Genomic DNA, 18,794 nt, shown 5'->3' on the forward strand with positions numbered 1-18,794 from the left:
GGAGGGCCTCCTGTTACAGGTAGAGGCAGGGAGGGCCTCCTGTTACAGGTAGAGGCAGGGAGGGCCTCCTGTTACAGGTAGAGGCAGGGAGGGCTTCCTGTTACAGGTAGAGGCAGGGAGGGCTTCCTGTTACAGGTAGAGGCAGGGAGGGCCTCCTGTTACAGGTAGAGGCAGGGAGGGCCTCCTGTTACAGGTAGAGGCAGGGAGGGCTTCCTGTTACAGGTAGAGGCAGGGAGGGCCTCCTGTTACAGGTAGAGGCAGGGAGGGCTTCCTGTTACAGGTAGAGGCAGGGAGGGCTTCCTGTTACAGGTAGAGGCAGGGAGGGCTTCCTGTTACAGGTAGAGGCAGGGAGGGCCTCCTGTTACAGGTAGAGGCAGGGAGGGCCTCCTGTTACAGGTAGAGGCAGGGAGGGCTTCCTGTTACAGGTAGAGGCAGAGAGGGCCTCCTGTTACAGGTAGAGGCAGGGAGGGCCTCCTGTTACAGGTAGAGGCAGGGAGAGCTTCCTGTTACAGGTAGAGGCAGGGAGGGCCTCCTGTTACAGGTAGAGGCAGGGAGGGCCTCCTGTTACAGGTAGAGGCAGGGAGGGCTTCCTGTTACAGGTAGAGGCAGGGAGGGCTTCCTGTTACAGGTAGAGGCAGGGAGGGCTTCCTGTTACAGGTAGAGGCAGGGAGGGCTTCCTGTTACAGGTAGAGGCAGGGAGGGCCTCCTGTTACAGGTAGAGGCAGGGAGGGCCTCCTGTTACAGGTAGAGGCAGGGAGGGCCTCCTGTTGGTTCAGAAGTTAAACGGTGGATAATGAACGATCTTTGTGATTTTTTTATTGATTTTTTTATTTTACCTTTATTTAACCAGGTAGGCCAGTTGAGAACAAGTTCTCATTTACAACTGCGACCTGGCCAAGATAAAGCAAAGCAGTTTGACACATACAACAACACAGAGTTACACATGGAATAAAACAACATACAATCAATAATACAGTAGAAAAATAAGTCTATATACAATGTGAGCAAATGAGGTGATGGTGTTTATTTATAGACTACAGGTACATAAGCTAATGACAATGTGTTCTTTGAAATACATTTTCTTTTGTATACTAATGTCACCAAAGACCTTCATAAACACAACCAAATTATTATTTTTGCAATAGCATATATGAAATGTATTTATTAGACTGTTATTAGAAGTTTGACGTTTCATTGGCTCAGAGGGGCCCTCGAGGCCAGGCTTTTCTAGTGTTAAAATGTAATGATTTTAAAATGGATAAGAGATTTCCACAGCAAAACCTCCTTTGTTCTTTGTTGTGAGTTTGTCCATTTGTTCTGTTTTGTGCTGCTGGGCAGTGTCCACAACAAGTCTAATGAATGATGTGGGCTGCTTTGGCCTGAAGTTACTTCGGACGATGGCCACAGACAGAAAGCGCTTGTTCTCCTCAAAGGACTCTGTGTTCCTTTGTGTTCAGTCACGCCAGGGGAGAAATGTCCACCAGAGGCTGTTGACCAAATAATTGAATGTTAACTTCTCTACCATAAGCCGCATCCAACGTCGTTTTAGAGAATTGGGCTCCCGAGTGGCACAGCGGTCTAAGGCACTGCATCTCAGTGCTGGAGGCTTCACTACAGACCCTGGTTCAGCGGTCTAAGGCTCTGCATCTCAGTGCTGGAGGAGTCACTACAGACCCTGGTTCAGCGGTCTAAGGTACTGCATCTCAGTGCTAGAGGCGTCACTACAGACCCTGGTTCAGCGGTCTAAGGCACTGCATCTCAGTGCAAGAGGCGTCACTACAGACCCTGGTTCAGCGGTCTAAGGCACTGCATCTCAGTGCAAAAGTTGTCAATACAGTCCCTGTAAAGCTAGAATGTTGTATATTTTTTTATTTAACCTTTATTTTACGAGGCAAGTCAAGAACAAATTCTTATTTGCAATGACGGCCTCCCCCTCTCCTCCCATAGGGCGGCGCACAATTGGCCCAGCGTCGTCCGGGTTTGGACAGGGTAAGCCATCATTGTAAATAAGAATTTGTTTTAACTGTCTTGCCTAGTTAAATAAAGGTTAAATTAAGAAGAAGAGAAAAAAAGGGGGAAAAATGTCAGTACGTCCGACCGGGTTTCACAACCGCAGACCGCGCGTACGGCGTCGTAAAGGGCGAGAAGTTTGCTCATGTCAATGTTGTGAACAGCGTTCCCATGGTGGCGGTGGGGTTATGCTATGGGCAGGCATAAGCTACGGACAACGAACACAATTTAATTTCATCGATGGCAATTTGAATGCACGAAAATAATGTGACGAGATCCTGAGGCCCATCGTGAGGCCCATCGTGAGACATTGTGAGGCCCATTTTGAGGCCCATTCTGAGGCCCATCGTGAAGCCCATCGTGAGGCCCATTCTGAGGCCCATCGTGAGGCCCATCGTGAGGCCCATCGTGAGGCCCATCCTGAGGCCCATCCTGAGGCCCATTGGGAGGCCCATTCTGAGGCCCATCGTGAGTCCCATCGTGAGGCCCATCGTGAGGCCCATCGTGAGGCCCATTGTGAGGCTCATCGTGAAGCCCATCGTGAAGCCCATCGTGAGGCCCATCGTGAGGCCCATCGTGAGGCCCATTCTGAGACCCATCGTGAGGCCCATCGTGAGGCCCATCGTGAGGCCCATTCTGAGACCCATCGTGAGGCCCATCGTGAGGCCCATCGTGAGGCCCATCCTGAGGCCCATTCGGAGGCCCATCGTGAGGCCCTTCCTGAGGCCCATCGTGAGGCCCATCGTGAGGCCCATCCTGAGGCCCATCCTGAGGCCCATTGTGAGGCCCATCGTGAGGCCCATTTTGTTTAAGGTATCTGTGACCAACAGAAGCATATCTGTATTCCCAGTCATGTGAAATCCATAGATTAGAGCCTAATGAATTAATTGCAATTGACTGATTTCATCATATGAACTGTAAATCAGTAAAAATCTATGAAATTGTTGCATGTTGCGTTTCTATTTTTGTTCAATATATAGCTTATCTTGCCAGGATTAATCCATTACCTATCAGTTTGATAGAAATGTCTTGCTGCTGGTAGGATGAAAACATGCTCTTACTTTCTGTAAAAGACTTGGAACAGTCCAGGACTCCTTTCCTTTTTCTGGGACATAGTTGGAGATGCAGTGATACAGCACCCTATTCCCTATGGGCCCTGGTCTAATGTAGTACACTATGGGCCCTGGTCTAATGTAGTACACTATAGGCTCTGGTCTAAAGTAGTACACTGGATAGGGAATGTGGTGCCATTTTGGACCCAACCACAGAGTAATGTAAATAAAACAATTCTTACTGTTTCTTGTAGCTGTACTTTCAAGCCCCATACATCATTCCCCTGGCACACTGTCAAAACAAATCTTATAGGTTCCCCTGATGGCATTTCCTGTTTGAGAAATAATTACAGACAATAATGATATAGCTTTTGAGTGCCTCCCTAATGGCACCCTATCCACTATCCAGTGTAGTGCACTAAGGTTCGTGGTCAAATGTAGTGCACTATAAAGGGAATTTAGCGAAATGGGTTAGCTAAGGTGACAGTCACAGGCCCTAACCAGTGGGGTTAGCTAAGGTGACAGTCACAGGCCCTAACCAGTGGGGTTTAGCTAAGGTGACAGTCACAGGCCCTAACCAGTGGGGTTAGCTAAGGTGACAGTCACAGGCCCTAACCAGTGGGGTTTAGCTAAGGTGACAGTCACAGGCCCTAACCATTTGGGTTTAGCTAAGGGGACAGTCACAGGCCCTAACCAGTGGGGTTAGCTAAGGTGACAGTCACAGGCCCTAACCAGTGGGGTTAGCTAAGGTGACAGTCACAGGCCCTAACCAGTGGGGTTAGCTAAGGTGACAGGCACAGGCCCTAACCAGTGGGGTTTAGCCAGTTCAGAAGAGAATACGTCTTCTACTCATTCTGTTTATTGGTCAAACAGAATACCACGGATCAACTACCAATTGTCTGTTTCCTCAATATATATACTGCTCAAAAAAATAAAGGGAACACTTAAACAACACATCCTAGATCTGAATGAAAGAAATAATCTTATTAAATACTTTTTTCTTTACATAGTTGAATGTGCTGACAACAAAATCACACAAAAATAATCAATGGAAATCCAATTTATCAACCCATGGAGGTCTGGATTTGGAGTCACACTCAAAACTAAAGTGGAAAACCACACTACAGGCTGATCCAACTTTGATGTGATGTCCTTAAAACAAGTCAAAATGAGGCTCAGTAGTGTGTGTGGCCTCCACGTGCCTGTATGACCTCCCTACAACGCCTGGGCATGCTCCTGATGAGGTGGCGGATGGTCTCCTGAGGGATCTCCTCCCAGACCTGGACTAAGCATCCGCCAACTCCTGGACAGTCTGTGGTGCAACGTGGCGTTGGTGGATGGAGCGAGACATAATGTCCCAGATGTGCTCAATTGGATTCAGGTCTGGGGAACGGGCGGGCCAGTCCATAGCATCAATGCCTTCCTCTTGCAGGAACTGCTGACACACTCCAGCCACATGAGGTCTAGCATTGTCTTGCATTAGGAGGAACCCAGGGCCAACCGCACCAGCATATGGTCTCACAAGGGGTCTGAGGATCTCATCTCGGTACCTAATGGCAGTCAGGCTACCTCTAGCGAGCACATGGAGGGCTGTGCGGCCCCCAAAGAAATGCCACCCCACACCATGACTGACCCACCGCCAAACCGGTCATGCTGGAGGATGTTGAGGGCAGCAGAATGTTCTCCACGGCGTCTCCAGACTCTGTCATGTCTGTCACGTGCTCAGTGTGAACCTGCTTTCATCTGTGAAGAGCACAGGGCGCCAGTGGCGAATTTGCCAATCTTGGTGTTCTCTGGCAAATGCCAAACGTCCTGCACGGTGTTGGGCTGAAAGCACAACCCCCACCTGTGGACGTCGGGCCCTCATACCACCCTCATGGAGTCTGTTTCTGACCGTTTGAGCAGACACATGCACATTTGTGGCCTGCTGGAGGTCATTTTGCAGGGCTCTGGCAGTGCTTCTCCTGCTCCTCCTTGCACAAAGGCAGAGGTAGCAGTCCTGCTGCTGGGTTGTTGCCCTCCTACGGCCTCCTCCACGTCTCCTGATGTACTGGCCTGTCTCCTGGTAGCGCCTCCATGCTCTGGACACTACGCTGACAGACACAGCAAACCTTCTTGCCACAGCTCGCATTGATGTGCCATCCTGGATGAGCTGCACTACCTGAGCCACTTGTGTGGGTTGTAGACTCCTTCTCATGCTACCACTAGAGTGAAAGCACCACCAGCATTCAAAAGTGACCAAAACATCAGCCAGGAAGCATAGGAACTGAGAAGTGGTCTGTGGTCCCCATCTGCAGAACCACTCCTTTATTGGGGGTGTCTTGCTAATTGCCTATAATTTCCACCTGTTGTCTATTCCATTTGCACAACAGCATGTGAAATTTATTGTCAATCAGTGGTGCTTCCTAAGTGGACAGTTTGATTTCACAGAAGTGTGATTGACTTGGAGTTACATTGTGTTGTTTTAGTGTTCCCTTTATTTTTTTGAGCAGTGTATAAACATAATTTACTGTGGTGTATTTTGAGACGGACCCTTTAATATGGAGTTAAGTAGAGGTGTGTGTGAGAGGGGTGTTGTAGACTTTACTCAGATCACAGTACAACATGGTACCGTACGCTACGACACCGTACGCTACAACACCGTACGCTACGACGCCGTACGCTATGACACCGTACGCTACAACACACCGTACGCTACGACACCGTACGCTACGACGCCGTACGCTACGACGCCGTACGCTACGACACCGTACGCTACAACACACCGTACGCTACAAGACACCGTACGCTATGACACCGTACGCTATGACACCGTACGCTACGACACCGTACGCTACGACACCGTACGCTACGACGCCGTACGCTACGACACCGTACGCTACGACACCGTACGCTACAACACACCGTACGCTACAACACACCGTACGCTACGACACCGTACGCTACGACGCCGTACGCTACGACGCCGTACGCTACGACGCCATACGCTACGACACCGTACGCTACCACACACCGTATGCTATGACACCGTACGCTATGACACCGTACGCTATGACACCGTACGCTACGACACCGTACGCTACAACACCGTACGCTACAACACCGTACTCTACGACACCGTACGCTACGACACCGTTCAGCTGCAAACTGAAGTCTGGCATCGCTATGGCACTACCAGGATGACTGTTCAGCCTCCGTTACACCAGCCTGAGGGTGAGCAGAGCTCCATGCCAGACAGTCCAGCCTGAGGGTGAGCAGAGCCCCATGCCAGATACAGTCCAGCCTGAGGGTGAGCAGAGCCCCATGCCAGATACAGTCCAGCCTGAGGGTGAGCAGAGCCCCATGCCAGATACAGTCCAGCCTGAGGGTGAGCAGAGCCCCATGCCAGATACAGTCCAGCCTGAGGGTGAGCAGAGCCCCATGCCAGATACAGTCCAGCCTGAGGGTGAGCAGAGCCCCATGCCAGATACAGTCCAGCCTGAGGGTGAGCAGAGCCCCATGCCAGATACAGTCCAGCCTGAGGGTGAGCAGAGCCCCATGCCAGATACAGTCCAGCCTGAGGGTGAGCAGAGCCCCAAGGGCTCAGTATTCCACTAGTCTTGCTCGCCAGAGTCATGGCTCTGCAGTGTGGTTGTGGGAAGAGACTAGTATGCTACTGAACCGTTTCCTGGACCTCCTTCATTCTGCCTCCTCTCTCGCTAGGCTGCTATAAGCTAACCGCTAAACAAACCTCTTAAATGGGACAAGAACAGCCTCTCTGGGTTCGCTGCTATATGCTAACTATTAGTAACAATATCTGTCACGTTATAATGTAAAAAAATTGGCTACACATTACAGAATTGAGCCAGTTTTCTACAGCAGGAAATGTTAATTATTATGTGGATTATAATTCGTGGACATTTGTGTAGGGGTTAATGCATTTTTCATTCGGGGCGAATCAAATCTGAAATGTCAAAGTGGAAATGACAAACATTAGAAGTCTGTTTTTTTTTTTTTTTACTCAAATACACTACAAGTTTGCATTTCCTGCTTGACAGGAAAATTCTCCGCAAACAAAAGAGTGATCAAATTAAGATCCTACATCTGTAATAGGCCTATAGCCTATTACAGATTGTTGGTAGAGCATGGTGTTTGCAACGCCAGGGTTGTGGGTTCGATTCCCACGGGGGACCAGTATGGGAATAAAAAAAAGTATGAAATCTACGCATTCACTACTGTAAGTCGCTCTGGATAAGAGCGTCTGCTAAATGACTTAAATGTAAATGTGAATCTAATCTGTACAAAATTAAAATAGAACAATGAAGTCGATGACCGCTTTTCTCATGACATACATAAAGAGGATATAAATAGTTGAAATAACAAAATAGTTACCAAACGTCTCCTCTCTTCTTCCACCGTGTTCAGCAGCTGGGAGAACTCCTTGAACGACTGGGCTGGAAAAGAAAGAACACACAGTATCTCTCTTTAATCTGTAATCTAATATCAGTTCCGGGTTAAAGGTCATATACACAGTATGAACCTAGTGAGTTAAAGTTCAAATTAACGTGGGAAACATAGACGTGGCAGGGAATCGATATAGGTTCCATTAATATGCATTGATCTATAGTGTCAGGTACTTACACTAATGTACCAGAGTTAACAGGTCAGAGTATGGTATACTAATGTACCAGAGTTACAGGATGAGTATGGTATACTAATGTAACAGAGTTACAGGATGAGTATGGTATACTAATGTAACAGAGTTACAGGATGAGTATGGTATACTAATGTAACAGAGTTACAGGATGAGTATGGTACACTAATGTACCAGAGTTACAGGTCAGAGTATGGTATACTAATGTACCAGAGTTAACAGGTCAGAGTATGGTATACTAATGTACCAGAGTTACAGGATGAGTATGGTATACTAATGTACCAGAGTTAACAGGTCAGAGTATGGTATACTAATGTACCAGAGTTACAGGATGAGTATGGTATACTAATGTACCAGAGTTAACAGGTCAGAGTATGGTATACTAATGTACCAGAGTTAACAGGTCAGAGTATGGTATACTAATGTACCAGAGTTAACAGGTCAGAGTATGGTATACTAATGTAACAGAGTTACAGGATGAGTATGGTATACTAATGTAACAGAGTTACAGGATGAGTATGGTATACTAATGTACCAGAGTTAACAGGATGAGTATGGTATACTAATGTAACAGAGTTAACAGGTCAGAGTATGGTATACTAATGTACCAGAGTTAACAGGATGAGTATGGTATACTAATGTACCAGAGTTAACAGGTCAGAGTATGGTACACTAATGTACCAGAGTTAACAGGATGAGTATGGTATACTAATGTAACAGAGTTACAGGTCAGAGTATGGTACACTAATGTACCAGAGTTAACAGGATGAGTATGGTATACTAATGTACCAGAGTTAACAGGTCAGAGTATGGTATACTAATGTACCAGAGTTAACAGGATGAGTATGGTATACTAATGTACCAGAGTTAACAGGATGAGTATGGTACACTAATGTACCAGAGTTACAGGATGAGTATGGTATACTAATGTACCAGAGTTACAGGTCAGAGTATGGTATACTAATGTACCAGAGTTAACAGGTCAGAGTATGGTATACTAATGTACCAGAGTTAACAGGTCAGAGTATGGTATACTAATGTACCAGAGTTACAGGTCAGAGTATGGTACACTAATGTACCAGAGTTAACAGGATGAGTATGGTATACTAATGTAACAGAGTTACAGGTCAGAGTATGGTATACTAATGTACCAGAGTTAACAGGATGAGTATGGTATACTAATGTACCAGAGTTAACAGGTCAGAGTATGGTATACTAATGTACCAGAGTTACAGGATGAGTATGGTATACTAATGTACCAGAGTTACAGGATGAGTATGGTATACTAATGTACCAGAGTTAACAGGTCAGGGCCCTGGGTTCCACTGTTCCTGTATTCAACATAGGGCCCTGGGTCTGTATTCAACATGGGGCCCTGGGTCTGTATTCAACATGGGCCCTGGGTCTGTATTCAACATAGGGCCCTGGGTCTGTATTCAACATGGGGCCCTGGGTCTGTATTCAACATGGGGCCCTGGGTTCTACTGTTCCTGTATTCAACATAGGGCCCTGGGTCTGTATTCAACATGGGGCCCTGGGTCTGTATTCAACATGGGCCCTGGGTCTGTATTCAACATAGGGCCCTGGGTCTGTATTCAACATAGGGCCCTGGGTCTGTATTCAACATGGGGCCCTGGGTTCTACTGTTCCTGTATTCAACATGGGGCCCTGGGTCTGTATTCAACATGGGGCCCTGGGTCTGTATTCAACATAGGGCCCTGGGTTCTACTGTTCCTGTATTCAACATGGGGCCCTGGGTCTGTATCCAACATGGGGCCCTGGGTCTGTATCCAACATGGGGCCCTGGGTCTGTATTCAACATAGGGCCCTGGGTCTGTATTCAACATGGGGCCCTGGGTCTGTATTCAACATAGGGCCCTGGGTCTGTATTCAACATAGGGCCCTGTTCCTGTATTCAACATGGGGCCCTGGGTCTGTATTCAACATAGGGCCCTGGGTCTGTATTCAACATAGGGCCCTGGGTCTGTATTCAACATAGGGCCCTGGGTCTGTATTCAACATAGGGCCCTGGGTTCTACTGTTCCTGTATTCAACATAGGGCCCTAGGTTCTACTGTTCCTGTATTCAACATAGGGCCCTGGGTCTGTATTCAACATAGGGCCCTGGGTTCTACTGTTCCTGTATTCAACATAGGGCCCTGGGTTCTACTGTTCCTGTATTCAACATAGGGCCCTGGGTTCTACTGTTCCTGTATTCAACATAGGGCCCTGGGTTCTACTGTTCCTGTATTCAACATAGGGCCCTGGGTTCTACTGTTCCTGTATTCAACATGGGGCCCTGGGTCTGTATTCAACATGGGGCCCTGGGTCTGTATTCAACATAGGGCCCTGGGTTCTACTGTTCCTGTATTCAACATAGGGCCCTGGGTCTGTATTCAACATAGGGCCCTGGGTCTGTATTCAACATAGGGCCCTGTTCCTGTATTCAACATAGGGCCCTGGGTCTGTATTCAACATGGGGCCCTGGGTCTGTATTCAACATGGGGCCCTGGGTCTGTATTCAACATAGGGCCCTGGGTTCTACTGTTCCTGTATTCAACATAGGGCCCTGGGTCTGTATTCAACATGGGGCCCTGGGTCTGTATTCAACATGGGGCCCTGGGTTCTACTGTTCCTGTATTCAACATAGGGCCCTGGGTCTGTATTCAACATAGGGCCCTGGGTCTGTATTCAACATAGGGCCCTGGGTTCTACTGTTCCTGTATTCAACATAGGGCCCTGGGTCTGTATTCAACATGGGGCCCTGGGTCTGTATTCAACATAGGGCCCTGGGTTCTACTGTTCCTGTATTCAACATAGGGCCCTGGGTCTGTATTCAACATGGGGCCCTGGGTCTGTATTCAACATGGGGCCCTGGGTCTGTATTCAACATAGGGCCCTGGGTCTGTATTCAACATGGGGCCCTGGGTCTGTATTCAACATAGGGCCCTGGGTCTGTATTCAACATAGGGCCCTGGGTCTGTATTCAACATAGGGCCCTGGGTCTGTATTCAACATGGGGCCCTGGGTCTGTATTCAACATGGGGCCCTGGGTCTGTATTCAACATGGGGCCCTGGGTCTGTATTCAACATGGGGCCCTGGGTTCTACTGTTCCTGTATTCAACATAGGGCCCTGGGTCTGTATTCAACATAGGGCCCTGGGTCTGTATTCAACATAGGGCCCTGGGTTCTACTGTTCCTGTATTCAACATAGGGCCCTGGGTCTGTATCCAACATAGGGCCCTGGGTCTGTATCCAACATAGGGCCCTGGGTCTGTATTCAACATAGGGCCCTGGGTTCTACTGTTCCTGTATTCAACATAGGGCCCTGGGTTCTACTGTTCCTGTATTCAACATGGGGCCCTGGGTCTGTATTCAACATGGGGCCCTGGGTCTGTATTCAACATAGGGCCCTGGGTTCTACTGTTCCTGTATTCAACATAGGGCCCTGGGTCTGTATTCAACATAGGGCCCTGGGTCTGTATTCAACATGGGGCCCTGGGTCTGTATTCAACATGGGGCCCTGGGTCTGTATTCAACATGGGGCCCTGGGTCTGTATCCAACATAGGGCCCTGGGTCTGTATTCAACATAGGGCCCTGGGTTCTACTGTTCCTGTATTCAACATAGGGCCCTGGGTCTGTATTCAACATGGGGCCCTGGGTCTGTATCCAACATAGGGCCCTGGGTCTGTATTCAACATAGGGCCCTGGGTTCTACTGTTCCTGTATTCAACATAGGGCCCTGGGTCTGTATTCAACATAGGGCCCTGGGTTCTACTGTTCCTGTATTCAACATGGGGCCCTGGGTCTGTATCCAACATAGGGCCCTGGGTCTGTATTCAACATAGGGCCCTGGGTTCTACTGTTCCTGTATTCAACATAGGGCCCTGGGTCTGTATTCAACATAGGGCCCTGGGTCTGTATTCAACATGGGGCCCTAGGTCTGTATTCAACATGGGGCCCTGGGTCTGTATTCAACATGGGGCCCTGGGTCTGTATCCAACATAGGGCCCTGGGTCTGTATCCAACATGGGGCCCTGGGTTCTACTGTTCCTGTATTCAACATAGGGCCCTGTTCCTGTATCCAACATAGGGCCCTGGGTCTGTATCCAACATAGGGCCCTGGGTCTGTATTCAACATAGGGCCCTGGGTCTGTATCCAACATAGGGCCCTGGGTCTGTATTCAACATGGGGCCCTGGGTCTGTATTCAACATAGGGCCCTGGGTCTGTATTCAACATGGGGCCCTGGGTCTGTATCCAACATAGGGCCCTGGGTCTGTATTCAACATAGGGCCCTGGGTCTGTATCCAACATAGGGCCCTGGGTCTGTATTCAACATGGGGCCCTGGGTCTGTATCCAACATAGGGCCCTGGGTCTGTATTCAACATGGGGCCCTGGGTCTGTATCCAACATAGGGCCCTGGGTCTGTATTCAACATGGGGCCCTGGGTCTGTATCCAACATGGGGCCCTGGGTCTGTATTCAACATGGGGCCCTGGGTCTGTATCCAACATAGGGCCCTGGGTCTGTATTCAACATGGGGCCCTGGGTCTGTATCCAACATAGGGCCCTGGGTCTGTATCCAACATAGGGCCCTGGGTCTGTATCCAACATAGGGCCCTGGGTCTGTATTCAACATGGGGCCCTGGGTCTGTATCCAACATAGGGCCCTGGGTCTGTATCCAACATAGGGCCCTGGGTCTGTATCCAACATAGGGCCCTGGGTCTGTATTCAACATAGGGCCCTGGGTCTGTATCCAACATGGGGCCCTGGGTCTGTATCCAACATAGGGCCCTGGGTCTGTATTCAACATGGGGCCCTGGGTCTGTATCCAACATGGGGCCCTGGGTCTGTATCCAACATGGGGCCCTGGGTCTGTATTCAACATAGGGCCCTGGGTCTGTATCCAACATGGGGCCCTGGGTCTGTATTCAACATGGGGCCCTGGGTCTGTATCCAACATAGGGCCCTGGGTCTGTATTCAACATAGGGCCCTGGGTCTGTATCCAACATGGGGCCCTGGGTCTGTATTCAACATGGGGCCCTGGGTCTGTATCCAACATAGGGCCCTGGGTCTGTATTCAACATAGGGCCCTGGGTCTGTATTCAACATAGGGCCCTGGGTCTGTATTCAACATGGGGCCCTGGGTCTGTATTCAACATGGGGCCCTGGGTCTGTATTCAACATGGGGCCCTGGGTCTGTATTCAACATAGGGCCCTGGGTCTGTATCCAACATAGGGCCCTGGGTCTGTATTCAACATAGGGCCCTGGGTCTGTATTCAACATAGGGCCCTGGGTCTGTATCCAACATAGGGCCCTGGGTCTGTATCCAACATAGGGCCCTGGGTCTGTATCCAACATAGGGCCCTGGGTCTGTATCCAACATAGGGCCCTGGGTCTGTATTCAACATAGGGCCCTGGGTCTGTATCCAACATGGGGCCCTGGGTCTGTATTCAACATGGGGCCCTGGGTCTGTATCCAACATAGGGCCCTGGGTCTGTATTCAACATAGGGCCCTGGGTCTGTATCCAACATAGGGCCCTGGGTCTGTATTCAACATGGGGCCCTGTTCCTGTATTCAACATGGGGCCCTGGGTCTGTATCCAACATGGGGCCCTGTTCCTGTATTCAACATGGGGCCCTGGGTCTGTATCCAACATAGGGCCCTGGGTCTGTATCCAACATAGGGCCCTGGGTCTGTATTTATAACGTGTCTCAGTAGGAGTGCTGATCCAGGACCAGGTTAGCCATGTAAAAGGAGGTCAATAACATTACATGGAAGGGAAACCTGATTCTCCCCTTCTACTCGCTAGAAGACACATCTCTGTATACCAAACAGTACATAGGGCACAGAGTTTTTCCTGATCAAATGGCCAGGAAAACCTCCAGGTCCTGACTAGCGCTCAAGCCTAGGGTACAGTGAGACGTTCAGGCTGTTTAAACATGGTGAGGGAGTGCCATGGTGGAAGCAGCTTGCTGATATTAATGAATTATGTCCATAATTGTTCATACGGTATACATTAAAAAAGGCTGAACCCTGGCTAGGGCCAGAAACTCCAGGCCTAAACTAGCCTACTAGAGTGAACATACAGTATCTGTCACGTCCTGGCCAGTATAAGGGTTAATTGTTATTGTAGTTTGGTCAGGACGTGGCAGAGGGTATTTGTTTTATGTGGTTCGGGGTGGTGTTTTGGTAAAAGGGCGTTTGATTTAGTATTTCCGGGTTTTTGGTTTATGATCTATGTTTATGTAATTCTATGTTTAGTCTAGGTAGTCTATTTCTATGTAGAGTTAATTGGGGTGGACTTCCAATTGAAGGCAGCTGTGTGGTGTTGCCTTTGATTGGAAGTCCTATATTAGTTGGGTGTGTTTGTGGGAGATTGTTCTGTGTTTAGCCGTGTGCCTTACCAGACTGTTATTTTGTCGTAGTGTTTCAGTGTACGTGTTTGTTGTTTTCAGTTTTCAGAGTACCAGTATCAACAGTAACAGAACTCTCCCATGGCTGAACCCTGGCTAGACTGGAACAGATACAGTAACAGAACTATCCCATGGCTGAACCCTGGCTAGACTGGAACAGATACAGTAACAGAACTATCCCATGGCTGAACCCTGGCTAGACTGGAACAGATACAGTAACAGACCTCTCCCATGGCTGAACCCTGGCTAGACTGGAACAGATACAGTAACAGAACTCTCCCATGGCTGAACCCTGGCTAGACCAGAACAGATACAGTAACATACCTCTCCCATGGCTGAACCCTGGCTAGACTGGAACAGATACAGTAACAGAACTCTCCCATGGCTGAACCCTGGCTAGACTGGAACAGATACAGTAACAGACCTCTCCCATGGCTGAACCCTGGCTAGACTGGAACAGATACAGTAACAGAACTATCCCATGGCTGAACCCTGGCTAGACTGGAACAGATACAGTAACAGAACTATCCCATGGCTGAACCCTGGCTAGACTGGAACAGATACAGTAACAGACCTCTCCCATGGCTGAACCCTGGCTAGACTGGAACAGATACAGTAACAGAACTATCCCATGGCTGAACCCTGGCTAGACTGGAACAGATACAGTAACAGAACTATCCCATGGCTGAACCCTGGCTAGACTGGAACAGATACAGTAACAGACCTCTCCCATGGCTGAACCCTGGCTAGACTGGAACAGATACAGTAACAGAACCCTCCCATGGCTGAACCCTGGCTAGACCGGAACAGATACAGTAACAGAACTATCCCATGGCTGAACCCTGGCTAGACTGGAACAGATACAGTAACAGACCTCTCCCATGGCTGAACCCTGGCTAGACTGGAACAGATACAGTAACAGAACTATCCCATGGCTGAACCCTGGCTAGACTGGAACAGATACAGTAACAGAACTATCCCATGGCTGAACCCTGGCTAGACTGGAACAGATACAGTAACAGAACTCTCCCATGGCTGAACCCTGGCTAGACTGGAACAGATACAGTAACAGACCTCTACCATGGCTGAACCCTGGCTAGACTGGAACAGATACAGTAACAGAACCCTCCCATGGCTGAACCCTGGCTAGACCGGAACAGATACAGTAACAGAACTATCCCATGGCTGAACCCTGGCTAGACTGGAACAGATACAGTAACAGAACTATCCCATGGCTGAACCCTGGCTAGACTGGAACAGATACAGTAACAGAACCCTCCCATGGCTGAACCCTGGCTAGACTGGAACAGATACAGTAACAGACCTCTCCCATGGCTGAACCCTGGCTAGACCGGAACAGATACAGTAACAGACCTCTCCCATGGCTGAACCCTGGCTAGACTGGAACAGATACAGTAACAGACCTCTCCCATGGCTGAACCCTGGCTAGACTGGAACAGATACAGTAACAGACCTCTCCCATGGCTGAACCCTGGCTAGACTGGAACAGATACAGTAACAGACCTCTCCCATGGCTGAACCCTGGCTAGACCGGAACAGATACAGTAACAGAACTCTCCCATGGCTGAACCCTGGCTAGACCAGAACAGATACAGTAACAGACCTCTCCCATGGCTGAACCCTGGCTAGACCGGAACAGATACAGTAACAGAACTCTCCCATGGCTGAACCCTGGCTAGACCAGAACAGATACAGTAACAGACCTCTCCCATGGCTGAACCCTGGCTAGACCAGAACAGATACAGTAACAGACCTCTCCCATGGCTGAACCCTGGCTAGACCGGAACAGATACAATCAGCATTCAGCTTGTCTAATAACTGTATAAACTGTCTATGACATATGTAGCATAGCAACATTATGGTGAACCATACTACTGTAGTTGTTGAAAAAACCTCATGAAAGAGTACCAGGAGTAATAGTTATTTCCCATGGCTGAAACATTCACCGTCCAGCCTAAAGGGTCTGTAACAGTCTGAACTGGCAGTGGACTGTAGTTTGATGGCCGTACAGCTTCATTAAATACGGCTCCAGATAATGCACAAGTCCAAAATGGCACCCTATTCCCTATATAGCGCACATCTTTTAACCTGGCCTCTGGTCAAAAGTAGTGCACTAGAAATGTGAATAGGGTGCCATTTGGAACACATCCATGGACTGGTCTGGCTGCTGTTGTAGTGGTCAGCCCTCTGTCTCAGCCCTGTGATTAGGTCCAGCAATTTCAACACGGTCTGAGAGAGAGAGAGAGGTTCCCCGCTGCTCGGCTTGCCAGCAAAGAGACATCATTATCAACAACTACGCAACCTGGCATGGCCATCATCCAGACACACTCTTTCTCTGTCTGCTTCTCTCTCTCTCTCTCTCTCTCTCTCTCTCTCTCTCTCTCTCTCTCTCTCTCTCTCTCTCTCTCTCTCTCTCTCTCTCTCTCTCTCTCTCTCTCTCTCTCTCTCTCTCTCTCAATTCAATTTCAATTTAATTGAAGGACTTTATTGGCATGGGAAACATATGTTAACATTGCCAAAGCAAGTGAAGTAGATAATAAACAATACAAATTTACAGTAAACATTACACTCACAAAAATTCCCAAAAAATGAAAACATTTCAAATGTCATATTCTGTTCAAATAGTTAAAGTACAAAAGGGAAAATAAATAAACATAAATATGGGTTGTATTTACAATGGTGTTTGTCCGTCTGTCTATCTGCTCTCCAATACGTCTATGGCAGACAGTGTAACACCTCTACTACATTACAGGCGGTTTCCTGTTAAAGACTTCATCAGCAGCACAACCCTGACAGCTGGAGACCCAGCCTGTCCCAAATGGCAACATATTACCTATATAGTGCAGTGCATACAGTAGTTCCCTATGGACCCTAGTCAAAAGTAGTGCCCCATATAGGTAATAGGGTGCAATTTGTGATGCTGCCGCTGATGGGAGGAGATTAGACGCTTAAGAGAGGAAATGGAAGTCAGAGAGAGGTAACCAGGGTTACAGCTTGCATATCCTTGACCGGGAAATGGAGGAGAAAACTGATGATGAGTCATGGAGAGAGAGAGAGAACAGAGAGAGAGAGAGAGAGAGAGAGAGAGAGAGAGAGAGAGAGAGAGAGAGAGAGAGAGAGAGGGGAGGGGGCAGGAGAAAACCTGACACCTTCAGCACACAGGGGGACAAACACCTACCTGGAGGTGACAGCATTCCCTCCCCATATGCTCCCCTAGACACAACCACGACAACAAAAACAACAACGCCTATAAGAAATTCTGCTATGCCCTCAGACGAACCATCAAACAAGAAAAGCGTCAATACAGGATTAAGATTGAATCCTACTACACTGGCTCTGACGCTCGTCGGATGTGGCAGGGCTTGAAAACTATTACGGACTACAAAGGGAAACCCAGACGCAAGCTGCCCAGTGACGCGAGCTGCCCAGTGACGTGAGCCTACCAGACAAGCTAAATGCCTTTTATGCTCGCGTCGAGGCAAGCAACACTGAAGCATGCATGAGAGCACCAGCTGTTCTGGATGACTGTGTGATAACGCTCTCGGTAGCCGATGTGAGCAAGACCTTTAAACAGCTTAACATTCACAAAGCCGCGGGGCCAGATGGATTACCAGGACGTGGACTCAGAGCACGTGTGGACCAACTGGCAAGTGTCTGACATTATCAACCTCTCCCTGGCCGAGTCTGTAATACCTACATGTTTTAAGCAAACCACCATAGTCCCTGTGCCCAAGGAAGCGAAGGTAACCTGCCTAACTCATTACTGCCCCGTAGCACTCACGTCTGTAGCCATGAAGTGCTTTGAAAGGCTGGTCATGGCTCACATCAACAGCATCCTCCTGGATACCCTAGACCCACTCCAATTTGCATACCGACGAGACTGCCTATAGAGAGGAGGTCAGAGAACTGGCAGTGTGGTGCCAGGACAACAACCTCTGCCTCAGTGTGAGGAAGACAAAGGAGCTGATCGTGGACTACAGGAAAAGGCGGGCCTGTAGTGGAGCGGGTCGAGTGTATCAACTTCCTTGATGTCCACATCACCAACGATCTATCATGGTCCAAACACACCAAGACAGTCATGAAGAGGGCGCGACAAAATATTATCCACCTCAAGAGACTGAAAAGATTTGGCATGGGTCCCCAGATCCTCAAAAATGTATACAGCTGCACCATCGAGAGCATCCTGACCAATTACATCACCGCCTGGTATGGCAACTGCATGGTTATAGTGTAGAAACCTACCAAAAAACAATTGGCCAACAGCAAATGCTATCCCTTTTAGACAATGTCCTGGACATAATGTTTTCATGCAATAGTGAAGGTATAAACTTAGCAGTAGGAAGCCTAAACAGTATATTTCATCTATCAGCTAACATATCAAATTTAAATTCTGGCAGAAAACCTAAGATGACTAACAATAATGAGAAATGGTTTGATAGAGAATGTAAAAACTTAACAGAAACCTATCCAACCAAAAAAGACAGAGAACCAAAAAAACCTAGCTTACGCCTTCACTATGGTGAATCACTAAAACAATACAGAAATACACTAAGGAAAATGAGGGAACAGCATGACAGAAAACAGCTCAATGTGATTGAAGATTCCATTGAATCAAATCACGTCTGGGAAAATTGGAAAACACTAAACAAACAAC

At 48.5% G+C, this 18,794-nt stretch overlaps 1 protein-coding gene across 6 annotated transcripts in view; it reads right to left on the minus strand.

The window, feature by feature from the left end:
- arhgap42b (Rho GTPase activating protein 42b) overlaps positions 1-18,794 on the minus strand; it is a 237,147-nt gene that overhangs the window by 164,232 nt on the left and 54,121 nt on the right. For all 6 annotated transcript variants that reach the window (XM_045704171.1, XM_045704175.1, XM_045704173.1 and 3 more), the window contains exon 3: positions 7,434-7,495. Coding sequence is in view for 1 of the 6 variants with exons in the window: in XM_045704175.1 (XP_045560131.1) it covers positions 7,434-7,495 (62 nt within the window). In the remaining 5 variants the exon portion in view is untranslated. The remainder of the gene's footprint in view (positions 1-7,433; positions 7,496-18,794) is intronic.

This window comes from Salmo salar, chromosome ssa20 (assembly GCF_905237065.1).
Source record: "Salmo salar chromosome ssa20, Ssal_v3.1, whole genome shotgun sequence".
In the NCBI taxonomy this organism is placed as follows: Eukaryota; Metazoa; Chordata; class Actinopteri; order Salmoniformes; family Salmonidae; genus Salmo; species Salmo salar.